Consider the following 15808-nt stretch of genomic DNA (forward strand, 5'->3'; position numbering starts at 1 on the left):
TAGTCACCTACTATACAAGTTTCCTGAAGTGAATATTAAAAATCACCCCAAAATAAAATGAGTATTATGATCATCTGAATATACAAAGGTTCATCTTACATTTACACAACTCTACATATGATCCTTATCTACACTATAGATAATGCACAAAAAATTAAAACACAATCAGAGGTTTAAATTATAACATTACTCAGTTTCATTTTCACAGTTACAAATACTTTTTTTTTTTATATTAAGAGTGAATTCTTTTTGTATGCTGAAATATGTATAACAAAAGGGGAAATCAGGCAGAAAAAAATACATGCTTCTTCATGACTCGCACAATAATTTTATATACAAAACGTTTTAACAGTTCTGTCTTGTCATCAGGACATTGTTAATAATGTCTGACAGACCTGATCTTTATAAGACAAGACAGAAGAAATAGGTGGTAGACCTTTCTATGAACGACAACTAAATGCAGCACTGAAAGTTAAGATGCACATGCTAGTCCACTGACCGGCAATCCGATGCAGTTCGGGGGCTGCACTGGTCAGACATCATACCTTCAAAAGTGCCGTACATTACTCTTGGGGTTGGATTCAATTTCCAGACTTGTATTTTCAGGCTTTAACATCTGGGGCTACTCCATTTCAAGACCATTGGCACGCGTGGTAACCCATAGACTCAAAATACAAAATATGGCATTTTTATACTCCAATATAAGAGATCAACGGCATAGATATGAATGGGTGTCAAACTTAATTTTGTGTTTCAATTCCTGGTGATCAATCTCTATGTGATTTCATATTAAACTACAAGCTTATCCACACATCACACCACTTACTGCTCTACTGCTGGTGCTTGCAGTTCCAGTGCTCTCTCTTCTGGTGCTTGGTTTGGGAGAGTTTGGAGGGGTTCTGGAGGCACATACCAAATGAACCATATGATATTCATCTTGCTACAAAGAAAAATCAGAATAGTATAGTTTGCATACAGAAAACATTGCCACGAGCTTTGAAAACCCATGCTGTTTGGCATGGGTTATCATAATCCACAGTAAAAAAACAATATTTATTTACATTCTGTTATTTATACCCCTTTCACACACGTTTGGACCCAGTCATTTGCCAGGTTGATTTGGGTTCTTTTCTGTGTGAAAGGGTCAACCTGGGTTGAAAATCCTGGGACTCTGACCTGGCATATGACCAGGGTCGAAGTCCCGGGAATTGTGAACCCTTTCACACAGAAGAAACACCATGCTGATCAGAAAATTACCAGGTAAAAATGCTTGACTCGGCAATTTGCTTTTCTATCTAAAAGGGGACTCGGGATGTGACCGGCAAAATAACCTGTGCATCAGATGTCGGGTAAAAACTGGGTTTTGGGGATTTTACTGTTTGAAAGTGGTATAATAGAGTTTGATCAAAAACAAATGCAAAGACATTGCACTTTTATTTAAAGACTGTCAGGTAGATGTATGAATTTGTCTTTTTGCTGCGTTATGGGTGCTGGGGCATATCGTTTTTTTTTTCCGGCGACATGCTCCCGCACTTCACCTGCATGTATGTTCCGCTGGCGAGGTCTGTTACCGATCCGTTATGTTGGTCTGCCGGGGAAGTGTGCTTCTGTGTCATAGCGTGCATCGGTGCGTCTCTGCGCATGCGTACGACATCTCCTTCCCACTGACCACCGCGCCTGTAGTTGTGCGCATGCGCGTCCTCTGTTCTGAGACGCTGTGAGTGACTGCACACACCACTAGGGATGCAAGAGTGTCACGTGATGCAAATAGCTTTATTCATAATTAAACAACAAAACATGTCCGTCGCCAAGATAACAGAGGAGAAAGGAGCCGCACCGCAAGCAAAGGAACGTCGAAATCGAAGACTGCAGGTGACGAAGCGGACATCCGTAAAAACAGTTCATACATCTGGTAAGTTCCGCTCCCGCTGTCAAGAGGATGGTGACGGCGAAAAGGGGAGGGGCCCGCAGCGCAGCACGAAAAAAAAAACTAAATCTTCATTCATACATTGGGAGGTGCGGTAACTGCAGCACATAGCGTGCACAGTCACCGTAGAAACACAGAAACAACGTTCATACATTCGCCCCTGTATTCTATAAAAATGACGTTACTCATGTAACTATGATTAACTCCTAAGGCCAAATGCCTGTTGGACAGCGCTACTACTGTACCCGTGTGGAGTCGTACGGACAGCTTCACTCTTACACATCACAGCAACAAGCATTCTCAGTGTTGCTTTTGATATGTGGTAGTTGCATGGCTTTAATATGAAACCACTTGCACTTTATTACAGCGGTTACATTTATTAAAACCAAAAGGTGGCTATACAGTAGACCAACTTTCATCCAACCATCCAAGATGTTGGTTGTTTGGAGTGAAAATCTGGTAATGAATGGGAGCAAATTACAATCAGCAACAATTAGCTCCCAAGCACCAGAAAACTGACGAAAACGGTCATTCCGAGAAGTTTGTTAAATCTGTATTGGTCTCATTTAAACAACTTGTCTGAACGACAATTTTTGTAAATTTTCCAGGGTTCGGAAGCAAACAGCTGACTGTCATTTGCTCCCATACATAACCAGATTTTCATTCCAACAAATCAACTTGTTGGATTTATCAGGTATGATTTGCATCTTTATGCAGATTTGTTTAATGTTCTTACCCTGGAAATTAAAGACTAGCCACTCTCTGGATACTTTTATAGCCGATGCAGAAAGCAAAGAACCACGTTAAGATTCCGTTAGTAAAATGTTTGCTTACCGCTGCTGGAATCATTGCGCTCATCACAACTAAACACGCTCTCGCTTAACACACAATTCAGGGGTAAATGTATTATGGCGGCACAATGCAACACTTCCTGCTTCACCTCACTACTGTGGCGAAGCAGGAAAGGACATCGATAAGATGTACTAACATCTTGATTGCCGAAGCCCCCCTGAGCACACAGCGCATCAGATCAATGCTGATGCGCTGTGTCTCCTTCCCAGCTGGCTCCAGTGCGCATGTGCGGGATCTCGCTACTCGCGCAAGATCCCCTGTAAACTTCGGAGCCACCAACCTTCACAGGCAGGGGCAGCTGCAGGTGTCGGAACTGTCAGCATCGGCCTGCTATCTATTAGAAATGGGGAAATCAGCCTGTACCCCAATAAAAAGTGCAAACTTTTTTGGATATCAGTAAAGAAGTCTATTAGCAGTGAAAAAAGAATAGAAAGACAAGTGTTTTTCAGAAAATTCTATAGATACATTTGGGGTACATACAAATTTCTGTAAGTAAATGGTTTTGTGTAATTTTTGCCACTTTTAAAAATTAGTTTAAAAAAAAAACCTGTATCCCGGCCCCACTCTATGGGGATGTAGGGGGAGATGTTGTGACCGGCTGTCTCCTGACCACCGGTCACATAACCGCTTCTCGATTAAATAGTATAGCAAGTATTCTCTATACCATATACCATGCAATGCAAGCAATCTGGCATAGAAGCACACAATTTACTTTTTCTTCCTCAATAACACACATCTTATGCTATCCAACACACCCAACCATGAAGGATTCAAATGTGACCTAAAATGTCTTCGTTGGTCTTCTCCTCCTACAAGAATCAGATTTACAAGGCAAATTGCAACCACAGTAACACCTATGAAAGCATGTCACAGATAGTTTGTTTATATATTTACATAGTGCTAGAATATTCCACAGTGATGTGCAAATATGGATCATTCAGCATGAACTGCAGTCATCTACAAAAACACAGCATCATGTGAAATATGCAGCATTCATCCAAATGGAAAAGTACAAACAACCTTCAACGTGTATTATAAGAATTAACAGCATGTTATGGTCAGTATCTATCCATCTATCTATCTATCTCTCTCTATCTATATATCTATCCGATTTAACAGACATTCCACTCTATTGTCGGTATTGCCCGGGTGCCTTCCTACCCACTTAGCAAGTAGGATATGCAGACGGAAGGTGTTGAGGCGGCACTCCTAGGACTTGATACTCCAATATAATATAGCGGCAGCCGAGTACCATTTAATCCAGGGGTGGGGAACCTTTTTACTACCAAGGGCCATTTGGATATGTATAAAATCCTTCGGGGGCCATACAAAAATTATCAACTTAAAAATTAGCCTGCAAGAAGTGAGTAGTTATACCCCCAGTCACTTGTTATGCCCGATTAGATTTGCCCCCAGTCAGTTGTTATGCACCATTAGATATGACCGCGGTGTGTTGTTTTGACCCATTAGATATGCCCCGTCAGTTGTTATGCCCCATTAAATATGCCCCCTGTAGTTATGCCCCATTAAATATGCCCCCTATTAGTGCCGCTCACACACACACACACACACACACACACACACATTAAAAGAAAGAGAAAAAAATCCCACAATGCTCACCAGCCCTGCTCCTGCTTCCGGACCGCTGCCCTCCCTCTCCTCGAAACTATGGGAGATGTCATGACGTCTCTCCCATAGCGCCACACAGCCACACATGTACACTGCCTCAGCCAGAAGCTGGAGCTAAGGAGTGAGCTCCTGCCTCCGGCTGCTGCTGAGGAGCAGGGCGCCTGCTGGTGGTAAAATCTCAGTGGGCACTTGGCATCTCCTCTCGTTTAGGTGAGCCTGGCCGGACCAGATCAAGTGGCTTTGAGGGCCTTATACGGCCCTCGTGCCTGAGGTTCCCCACCTCTGATTTAATCAATAAACGCTTGAGTTTATTTAGAAAAACTTTTGTCAGGATCATCCTGACGGAAGTTTTTAGGAGTAAAACTGAAACGTTGATTGATCAAAAGGTACTCGGCTGCCATTATATTGGAGTATCAAGTCCTAGGAGTGCTGCCTCAACACCTTCCGTTTGTGTGTGTGGGTGTATAATATATATTATATATATATATATATATATGTATGTAACTCTCTCTGCACATGTTCTATCTGCCTCCCCTGCAGTGCACATGGTTTTGCCCAACTGCAAACAAAGTTCCTGCAACGATCAACTCAGAATTACTCCCCCTATGTGTTATGTTCTGTGTGTGTGATAGATAAATCTCACATACACACACAACTGTGCAAAAGTTTTAGGCTGGTGTGGAAAAAAATGCTGCAAAAGTAAGAATGCTTTACATAAAATAGGATTTTAAGTACCTATCGGTAAATCCTTTTCTCATAGTCCATAAGAGATATTGGGGACAGAATTAGTACGATGGGTATAGACTGGTCCAAAGGAGCCAGTGCACTTTAAATTTCTTTAACTGGGTGTGCTGGTTCCTCCCCTCTATGCCCCCTCCTACAGGCAGTTTAGAAAAAAGTGCCCTCAGGAGAGGATGCACGCTCTGCAGCTCCGGAGTTTTTTTTTTTTTTCTTCAATTTCATTTAAAACTTTTTTGTTTGTTTTGGTATGCTGTTTGGGCAACAGCATACCTGCGCCGTGGGAGTTAGGGGGTGAGACGGTCACCGGCCTCATGAGGTGAGAAAAGGAACAGAACAACAACAAGTGTGGAGAGATTTACACACCAGAACACCATAACATAACCGGGCCAGCAACATTAACAGCAACAGCTGAATAGGTAACACATAACAGAGAACCTGTAGAAAGTCACCGCACAGATATCCCTTATGGACTGAGAGAAAAGGATTTACTGGTAGGTATTCAAAATCCTATTTTCTCTAGCATACATAAGAGATATTGGGGACAAAATTAGTACGATGGGGATGTCCCAAAGCTTCCAGAAGGGGCGGGAACATGCGGAGACTGCTGTAGCACTGACTGCCCAAACTGGGTATCCTCTTTGGCCAGGGTATCAAATTTGTAGAATTTCACAAAAAAGTGTTCTTCCCCGACCAGGTAGCTGCTCGGCATAGTTGCAAGGCAGAGACTCCACAGGCAGCCGCCCAGGAAGAGCCCACTGACCTTGTAGAGTGGGCCTTCAGAGACTGAGGAACAGGTAAGGCTGTCGATACATAAGCCTGTTGGATAGCAAGCCTAATCCATTGAGCAATGGCCTGCTTTGAAACAGGACAACCCTTTTTTCTGCGCATCATAAAGCATGAATAAAGAATCAGTCTTCCTGACCCGAGCTGTGCGCCTGACACAGTTCTTCAAGGCACGCACAACATTCAAAGACTCCGGAAGAGCCGAAGCGTCACAACAGGATGGAACCACAATAGGTTGATTCAGGTGGAACGCAGAGACGACCTTCGGCAGGAACGGATGTCTACTCCGGAACTCCGCTCTGTCCTCGTAAAATACAAAGTACGGACTTTTACACGATAAGGCCCCCAATTTTGAGACACGTCTAGCAGAAGCCAGAGCCCATAACATCACTGTCTTCCATGCGAGGTACTTGTTTTCTACCATCATCAGAGGCTCAAACCAGGAGGACTGTAGAAATTTCAACACTACATCCAAAGCCCAGTGTGTCGTAGGTGGCACAAAGGGAAGTTGTATGTGGAGTACCCCTTGTAAGAAGGTCTGAACTTCTGGCAACACAGCTAATTTCTTCTGAAAGAAAATTGAGAGAGCTGAAATCTGGACCTTAACGGAACCCAGACGTAAGCCTTTTTCTACACCAGCCTGCAGTAAACGTAGGAAACGTCCGAAGTGAAACTCCGCAGGCGGATACGTGCATTCCTCGCACCAAGAGACATATCTCCTCCAGATATGATGATAATGTTTTGATGTCACAGGTTTTCTGGCTTACACCATAGTGGCAATGACCTTTTTGGAAAGCCCTTTGTGAGCTAGGATATTCCGCTCAACTTCCATGCCGTCAAACAAAGCCGCCGTAAGTCCGGGTAGACGAACGGTCCTTGCTGGAGAAGACCCTCTCTTAGCGGCAGAGGCCAAGGGTCTTCTATGGACAAGTCAAGAAGAGTTGCGTACCACACCCTTCGGGGCCAATCCGGCGCAATCAGGATTGCTTGGACCCTGTGATGTCTGATCCGGAGGAGTACCCTTGGGATCAACGGAATCGGATGAAATAGGTATACCAGCCGGTAAGGCCAAGGCAACGTCAGCGCATCCACTGCACTCACCTGAGGGTCCCTGGTTCGCGAGCAGTAGCAGAGAAACTTCTTGAGGCGAAACGCCATCATGTCGATATGCGGGTAACCCCACCTGTCGACAATCTGTTGAAACACCTGAGGATGTAATCCCCACTTCCCCGGGTGGAGGTCGTGGCGACTCAGGAAGTCCTCTTCCCAGTTGTCCACTCCTGGAATGAAAATTGCGGACAGCGCTCTTGCATTTCTTTCCACCCAGAGAAGTATTTTGACACTTCACGCGTGCAGGCCCTGCTTTTTGTTCCAGAATGTTGATAGGAAGTATGGCCTCTTGTGCAGACCACCTACCCTGGAACTGCGCCCCCTGGGTGACAGCTACCCATCCTCTCAGGCTCGCATCCGTCGTGAGAAGGATCCAATCCCGAATCCCGAAATGTCGACCTTCCAGCAGGTTGGAAGGCTGTAACCACGGGAAAAGAGGTGCAGGTGCACAATCTCACTATCGCAACCTAACATTATTTCAATACACTATGGCACTTATAGTTTGTTTTATATACAGGTTGAGTATCCCTAATCCAAAATGCTTGGGACCAGAAGTATTTTGGATATCAGATTTTTCCGTATTTTGGAATAATTGCATACCATAATGAGATATCATGGTGATGGGACCCCAGTCTAAGTACACAATGCATTTATGTTTTATATACACCTTATACACACAGCCTGATGGTCATTTTACCCAATATTTTTAATAACTTTGTACATTAAACAAAGTGTGTGTACATTCACACAATTCATTTATGTTTCATATACACCTTATACACACTGCCTGAAGGTCATTTAATACAATATTTTAAATAACTTTGTGTATTAAACAAAGTTTGTGTACATTGAGCCATCAGAAAACAAAGGTTTCACTATCTCACTCAAAAAATTCTGTATTTCGGAATATTCCGTATTTCGGAATATTTGGATATGGGATACTCAACATGTATATGTAACACTTTCACATCATTTTCTTTCACTCCTCGCATCACTCACACATGCAGCATTAGCTGCTCCTACTCCTTTAACCCTTTATTTGTATCACTCTTGCAGTGCCCTGGGGTTGTCTGGCTGGGTGGCTCTGGGGTGTCTGTATTAAGTCTCAAGCAGAGTAGCACTTCATTACTTAATTATGGTGTGCAAACTAGGGCCCCCTTCCCTTCAAGGCTGTAACCACCACAGGAGTGTAATCCTGGCCTGGGGTGACAGCTGAATCATTCGGTGCATCAGAAGATGTGAACCGGACCACTTGTTCAGGACGTCCAATTGGCAGGGTCTGGCATGGAACCTGCCGAACTGTATCGCCTTGTACGAGGCCACCATTTTCCCCAACAATTTTATGCAAAGATAAATGGAAACTCAAGCAGGTCGGAGAACCATGCGAACCATATCTTTAAGTGTTCTCACCTTGTACTCTGGGAGGAACACTCTCTGAGCTACAGTATCCAGTATCATACCTAGAAACAGGAGCCTCTGAGACCGTTCCAGTTGAGACTTCTGTAGATTGAGGATCCACCCGTGGTGAGACATAACAAAACCCCTAAATCTGAAACTCTTCTAGCTGAAGCAATAGCCAGTAGAAAGAGAACGTTAGCTGTCAACCATTTAAAATCCACTTGTTTTAGTGGTTCAAATGGGGCAACTTGATGGGCCTTTAGGACTAAACTTCGGTCCCAAGGCACTGTAGGAGGAACAAAAGGGAGGTTGAATGTGCAGCATTCCCTGGAAAAAAAAAAGTGTGCACATCCTGTAGGTTACCAATTTGCTTTTGAAACCATATAGTCAATGCGGACACTTGCACTCTCAAGGAAGCCACCCTTAGACCTTTGTCCATTCCTAACTGACGGAATGCTAGGACTCTGGAAACTCTGAAAGACTTAGGATCAAATTTCCGGTTACTGCACTACTGAATATAGGGGTGGTCTTCAGTATGCCGACTGACGGGATCCCGGCGCACAGTATACCGACACTTATTCTCCCTCGTGGGGGTCCACGACCCCCCTGGAGGGAGAATAAAATAGCGTGGCGCGCGTAGCATGCCACCGTGCCCGTAGCGAGCCCGCAAGGGGCTCATTTGCGCCCGCCACACTGTCGGTAAGCCGGCGGTCGGGCTCCCGGCGCCGGTATGCTGGTCGCCGGGAGCCCGACCGCCGGCATATCGTAGTGAATTCGAATATAGACTTGCCATATTCAGTGATAAATGCGAGCTGAGGAAGGTTTCCTGCTCTGTCAAAGTCAGAAAAATATCTCTATGCACGTTGCCATATTTGCACCGCACACTGGTCCGCGCTGCGCATGCGTACGCTCTCCCGTGAAGGCGCATACCCGCAATAGCGTGCACTCGCAGGCGCGGTATGCGTTTTTACGGTAGAGTTTATGTAGTCGTAGCGTGCGACTCATTCGTTACATATTTTCATAATTAATGTAGTTTATAGATCATGATCCCCTTAATGATTTCTGAAAGTTTAGTTAATATAGAATGTCCCTGAGCTGAGGAATCCCTCTCTGCATCGTACGAAGGGTTTAACAGGAATCATACAGCAGTGTTTGGTACCCATCGGAAGAGTATTTAATTAGCAATATTCCGGTGGTGGTTTGGAGCGTATTAATCGCTCGTGCGAATAGTTATGGACATAAGAAGTTTATGTCCATTTCTAGTATTTACACATACTCAGGTATGCGGCGGGAAACCCAGTTTCCCACCCACCTGAGCTGTTGGAAATCGTCACAGCCCACCTGTATGAATCACCCTATGACCTTTTGTTGTGATGCAGGGTCGAATTCCTTCATCCAATGGACAATGGGATTGTAGGGACTATGAGATTGCATTGTGTGTGGGGCATAAATAGGCAGGCCGACCATATCCGATTTCACTCTCTCATCAACGGTTATCTGCTGATAGCCGGGAGCTGGATATCGAGGCGCATGCGATCATACCCTTTGTGCGTAAGTTTTCTCTCCGTAATCATTGTCTTTCTGTGAGCCAATTTCTCTCATCTCTCTCCGTGTCTCTCTCTCTCTCTCCTCTTTTCTCTTATATCTCTCATAGTATTATAGCATTGTATTGTATTGCATTTAGGTCAGTGTAGTATTGTCTTTTTGTATTTATTGTTTAGTTCTGTGGTTAGGAAGTCTTTGTTATATTGTAGTGTATCATTTGTACTGTTATCCCCTTTTTACAAGTATATTAGATATAATACAGTTAATAGGCTTTGGACCCTAAACCAGTATCTGTGTATTTTCTATAGTGTTAAGTGTTCACTTGAGCGTCGGTCACGCTCAAGCAGCTTTGTAGTTAGTCAGGTTACACAAGGTTGCACTTACACCCTGTATTCACATTAAGGTATTCTGTGTATTTCATTGGTATAAGGTTTAGACATAAAGGTATAGCATTGTGAGCGTCTGCGCCGCTGGTGACCTCCTCGTGGTCTCGAGCGTAAGCTACGCCATAGCGAATCATTACTCTAGTCATAGCCAATAACGTGTCCTGTGATCACTGGGCCGTGAGCGAACGTGACGCTTGAGCGTCTCGCCTACGGCTGAGCGATCGTTACGCAACTAGCGTACCATTACGGTACTTCTTAAGCAAACAGCGTACAGTGTTCTTAGACTTCATAAAGGGTTGTTTATACGACAAAGGAATTTTACATTGTCAATTGGGGACTCGTCCGATCCTTCTCATATCTGCACTAGGTAGATCAGCAGACATTATCCCTCCAGCAAAGGGTGGGAGGTTGTCTCGCAGTGCTGACGGGATAAGCGTCTGCTTCGCTTAGATAAAGAGTGCTGAAGGAATCCGGGAACCGGAAGTAAGAACAAAACGCTTGTGTCTTTTAAAACTGTTTTATTTCTCTTCTGTCTTGCGTATACACGCACGCATACATTTATCTGCATTTCTTTTTCAAATTTCGTATATCACTATTCCTGTTTGCCAATTTTTATAGTTGATAGAAAGTGCTAAAAGAGATTTGCTGTTATTTCATAGTAAAGGTAATAGTTAAAGTATAGAACAACACACGGTTTGTCTAGGAGACAAGGCAGTCAGTGTGGATTGCGGTAGATGATCAGGGATCATTTACATTGATAAAAGTATATATTGTGTTACGGTGGATCTTTGCATTGCGTACACGTGTCGCTAACAAAGACTAGCGTACGCAATCCAAAAGGCAGACGCACGCAGCGTTCATTACGCAACGTAGCGTCCGGTTACGCTCACGTAGCTCAAGTCACGAAAAGTTGAATTAGCGCAAAGCGATAATTAGCGCAAAGGCGATAAGTAACGCACAGCGGTAGATAACGCGAAGCGGTAAATAACGCAAATCTATTTTTGGAAAAATCTGAAATTTAGTTTAACAGATCCTGCTCCTAATTGGTAACACTGTTGGACTGAAGACAATTTCTGCGCAGAAATAGATATAGAAACAAAAGTGTACATGTGTTGAGTGAGTGTGTTTTTATACATAAGTTTATACAACTTTAAGGTGGAACCAAAAGGAAAGTCGGGTACTCGTCAAGGGACATACGTGTAAGTGACATATACGGTGGCTAGGGAGGCATCCCTGGTTAAATAATATTTGAGCATTAGAGTATAGCGGACCATAAGGTAACAAGACCAGGAGGTCATAAGGTAACAAGACCAGGAGGTCACAAGGTAACAAGACCAGGAGGTCGTAAGGTACTAAAGAGGTCCGCTATAAAAGTCCAGTGGCACAACCCCTGGGGGCGTTGGTGCAGAACCCATATAGGCCATAAGCTCTTGCTGAAGGAATCGCGGCCGGAAACATCGATTCCATTAAATCTCTCAGTACATAACAGGTAGTGCTTATGTACTGAACGATTGGACCGCACGTAATTGTGTGCAGTAGTTAGTAATCTGACCTAATACCATTAGAGTAAAGTGGTCACAAACGCTATTTGTACATTCTGACGTGATTTGTGTAATTTTTTATTTTTAAAGGGAAGTTCGCTGGTCACTCAGGAACTATCTAACAACCCCACCTTTACTGGAAAGAGTAAGTGTCCTGCGGGTAACCCTCATATGTTCCAGTAAACAGAAGGTTTTTGGTAGGGCCCTGTATCGAGTACGCCAGCACCACGTCGGTGTGATCAGGTCGTATTGGTCGAGGTGGGCGAGTGAGTGGGGTACTCGGTAAACCGCCACCGCCGGCCTACTGTGGAGTAATTTGGTTGTCTGTAAAGGCTTGCTGAAAACCTTGATACAGAAATCCAAGGAGGACTAAGCAACACCTGCAGACTATGGGGGCCAGTTGCTCAGGTAGGGGGCGATCAACCTTGGTTCAGGTTGATTCTGTGAACCGACCAGTTGGGTCGGCACGATATGTAATGTGTGAAAAATATGGAAGTCACACCGAATCTTTATGTGATGAATGGGAAAGAATGACTGTACAAGACAGGGACAAATTCCCAAGAATAGGTAGCTTCAGTCCAGAAGTGTTACAAAATTTAAGGAGGAGGATATGTCTCGTAAAATCAACAAAGAGACGAATTCAACATCATGATTATTTACAGTTATGGCACCAGGAAGGTGAGATACAGAGAGGTTTGGCTCTGGCGGCAGGATCTGGGGCAGTCAGGAAGCTGATAGCCACAGCTCCTCCGCCACCATACATTGCAGGAGAGAAGTTGATTGCGGAGAGAAACGCACTGGGTTGTAAAACACAAACACTCAGTAACTCTGTAAATGTAAATGATGTTAACCAAGTAACTCATGCAATTATTAACCCGTGCAAGATGTACCCTGTTTTGAACCTTCCTCAGGAGTGTGATCAAGAAGACGATTCAGCAACAATTTCAGCTCTCTCTCTTGCGGCCACCATAGCAGAGACCACAGTAGGCACAGCGACACCCACGAGATTAGTGAAAGCCCCTAGCGGAGGGATAGGTGAGGTCGTGTCAACGGGTAAGTACGGCACCATGCACTACACTGAAACAATTGTACCACAACAAGCTGTAGAATCTACACAGGAAGAGGCTGTTAGAATTGCTCCTGTAAGGGTAATAGCAGTTCCCAATGGAAAAACAGATGTGTCTGGAGCCACTCCCATAAGAAACATCGCCATGTACACTCCATTTTCCAGAATGGAATTAAGAACAATAGTGTCCGAATTTCCTGACCCCAGGAAGGACTTAGTTGCTAGCCAAAAATACATCAGGGATCTAGGCAACACTGTAGAACCCAACAACAAGGATTGGCAGATACTGCTAAGAGCTTGTTTACCTTCCAATGTCGACGCAACTCAATTCTTAGTTGACTGCGCATTGGATAAAGATGTACCGCTTACCGACGTGTACAACAAGGACAATGTAAAAAGGATAAATTTACAGCTAAAGGAGTATTTCCCAGCCGTTGTTAAATGGAACAAGATATTTTCCATTAAGCAAAAGGAGTCCGAAACGGCAACAGAATATTTTCACCGGGCACTATTAGAAATGGCAAAGTACACTGGTATAGAAGACATTAAGACCAACCCAAACCATCGAGAAGTAGCAGTATCTGTACTGATGGATGGTTTGAAAGAAACATTAAAAGCTAGGGTACAGACCACACAACCATGTTGGCGAGGTCTGTCAGTGTCCACATTGAGAGAGGCTGCTATTGATCACGACAGAAACATCACTAGGCACAGGGAATCGCAAAGTGATAAGTTGATGTCCGTAAGTATACAGGCGCTGACCACAAGGCAGCCTGCGTATGTACCACCGAATCCTGTGGGTAAGGCAAGTGTAATAACATGTTTTTCTTGTAACAGACCGGGACACTATGCACGAGAATGTAGAACAAAGAGTGTACAAAGATCTTTTCAACCCCCTAGACAACGACACGACACACGACATTGGGAGCAGGGTCCACAGAGGCGGAGTTTTGAGCCACATACAGGGGAAACAAAAAGATATCCCCCGAACAGAGATTGGCATGCCTCTGGTAGTTCCCAGCTAACCCCCGCACAAGTAGTCGCTGCCAGCGGGATTCAGGGAGGTCAGCATACCCAATAGGGGTGTGGCCATACCTGTTATCTGCACCCAGTTAAGTTGATTGCTAGTCTTGGAAGCGAACCAGAGATTGCAATCAATGTAGCTGGTAAAACTTTAAACTTTCTTGTAGACACAGGGGCGGCCAAGTCAGTGATAAATTCGACAGTGGGCATGAGAACCACTGGTAGGACAATTCCAGCCATGGGAGTAACAGGAGTAGTCCAGCACTACCCTGTTAGCAAACCAGCCGAGATTACAATAGGGCCTTTGCATACCAAGCATTCCTTTTTGCTGGCTGCATCGGCACCAACTAATCTCCTGGGTAGAGACTTACTATGTAAAATGGGTTGCGTCATTTATTGTACTCCTGAAGGTGTATTCTTGGACATTCCTGAGAATCACGCTCAGGAGGTACGAGACATGTTAGACTCCCCATCAAAATTAATGTCACATTCCATTATGACAAATAGGAATCCATCCCAAGTAGAAGAGATGACATCTCAGATACCAGAGTCACTTTGGACAAAAGATGGACAGGACACTGGATTAATGGCAAACGTAGCTCCAGTAGTTGTACAAGTAAAAGATGGTTGGATAGCTCCAAAAATCCCACAGTATCCTCTGAAGCCAGAAGTGGAGTTAGGAGTTTTCCCAGTAATAGAGCGCTTGATGCAACAGGGCATTCTGGTAAGAACGTCCAGCACAGCAAATAGTCCCATCTTCCCTGTTAAAAAGAGTGGGGGGAGGGGTTACAGGCTAGTGCAGGATCTAAGGGGGATTAACAAAATAGTTGAGAGTCAGTTCCCCGTAGTGCCTAATCCAGCTGTCATCCTAATGCAAATTCCTCCCACTGCCAAATTTTTCACTGTTATTGACCTCTGCTCCGCATTCTTTTCGGTACCTCTGCACCCTGACAGCCAATATTTGTTTGCATTCACATACAGAGGAGTCCAATACACGTGGACTCGGTTACCCCAAGGTTTCATAGATAGTCCAAGTATATTTTCTCAGGCTTTGCATGATTGTTTACAGTCTTTCCAACCGGAGAGTGGATCAGTGTTGATACAGTACGTGGATGATCTACTGCTGTGTTCTGATTCATTGGAGGCATCCCTGAAGGATACGAAACAGCTCCTGTTTCATCTTTCAGACACAGGTCACAAGGTTTCCAAAGACAAGTTACAATTATGCCAAGCTAAGGTAAAATATTTGGGACACTGTCTAACACAAGGACTGAGACACCTGACCGCTGATAGAATCCAAGCCATTAGAGACATGACACTGCCACAAACCCAGCAACAGATCAGGACGTTTCTAGGAATGTGTGGGTATTGCCGTAATTGGATCCCAGGGTTTTCCATATTGGCGCTACCTCTGCAGGAAATGGTCTCTTCAAACAAACCTGATCGGATTTCGCATACAGACGAATCCGAAACAGCATTTGAGAGACTTAAGCAATGCCTAACGCAGGCACCAGCACTAGGTATGCCAGACTATGGGAAACCCTTTGAACTATACGGAACAGAAAGTGCTGGGTGCGCAGCAGGTGTACTAACACAAAAACACGGTGACGCCAGCAGGCCAGTTGCATACTACAGCGCTCAGCTAGATACGGTAGCGCGATCCCTCCCCACATGCTTGCGTAGCGTTGCGGCGATAGCATTGCTAGTGACAAAAAGCGAAGATGTCGTGCTAGGCCACAACCTCACAATCCATACACCGCATGCGGTATCTGCCTTATTGAATTCTGCCCAAACCAGACACGTCTCA

General features: G+C 44.5%; 1 protein-coding gene across 3 annotated transcripts in view; it reads right to left on the bottom strand.

The window, feature by feature from the left end:
* HERPUD2 (HERPUD family member 2) overlaps positions 1-15808 on the bottom strand; it is a 159165-nt gene that overhangs the window by 68590 nt on the left and 74767 nt on the right. For all 3 annotated transcript variants that reach the window (XM_063922499.1, XM_063922496.1, XM_063922498.1), the window contains exon 4: positions 827-940. In XM_063922499.1, the coding sequence (XP_063778569.1) occupies positions 827-940 (114 nt within the window). The remainder of the gene's footprint in view (positions 1-826; positions 941-15808) is intronic.

This window comes from Pseudophryne corroboree, chromosome 5 (genome assembly GCF_028390025.1).
Source record: "Pseudophryne corroboree isolate aPseCor3 chromosome 5, aPseCor3.hap2, whole genome shotgun sequence".
In the NCBI taxonomy this organism is placed as follows: Eukaryota; Metazoa; Chordata; class Amphibia; order Anura; family Myobatrachidae; genus Pseudophryne; species Pseudophryne corroboree.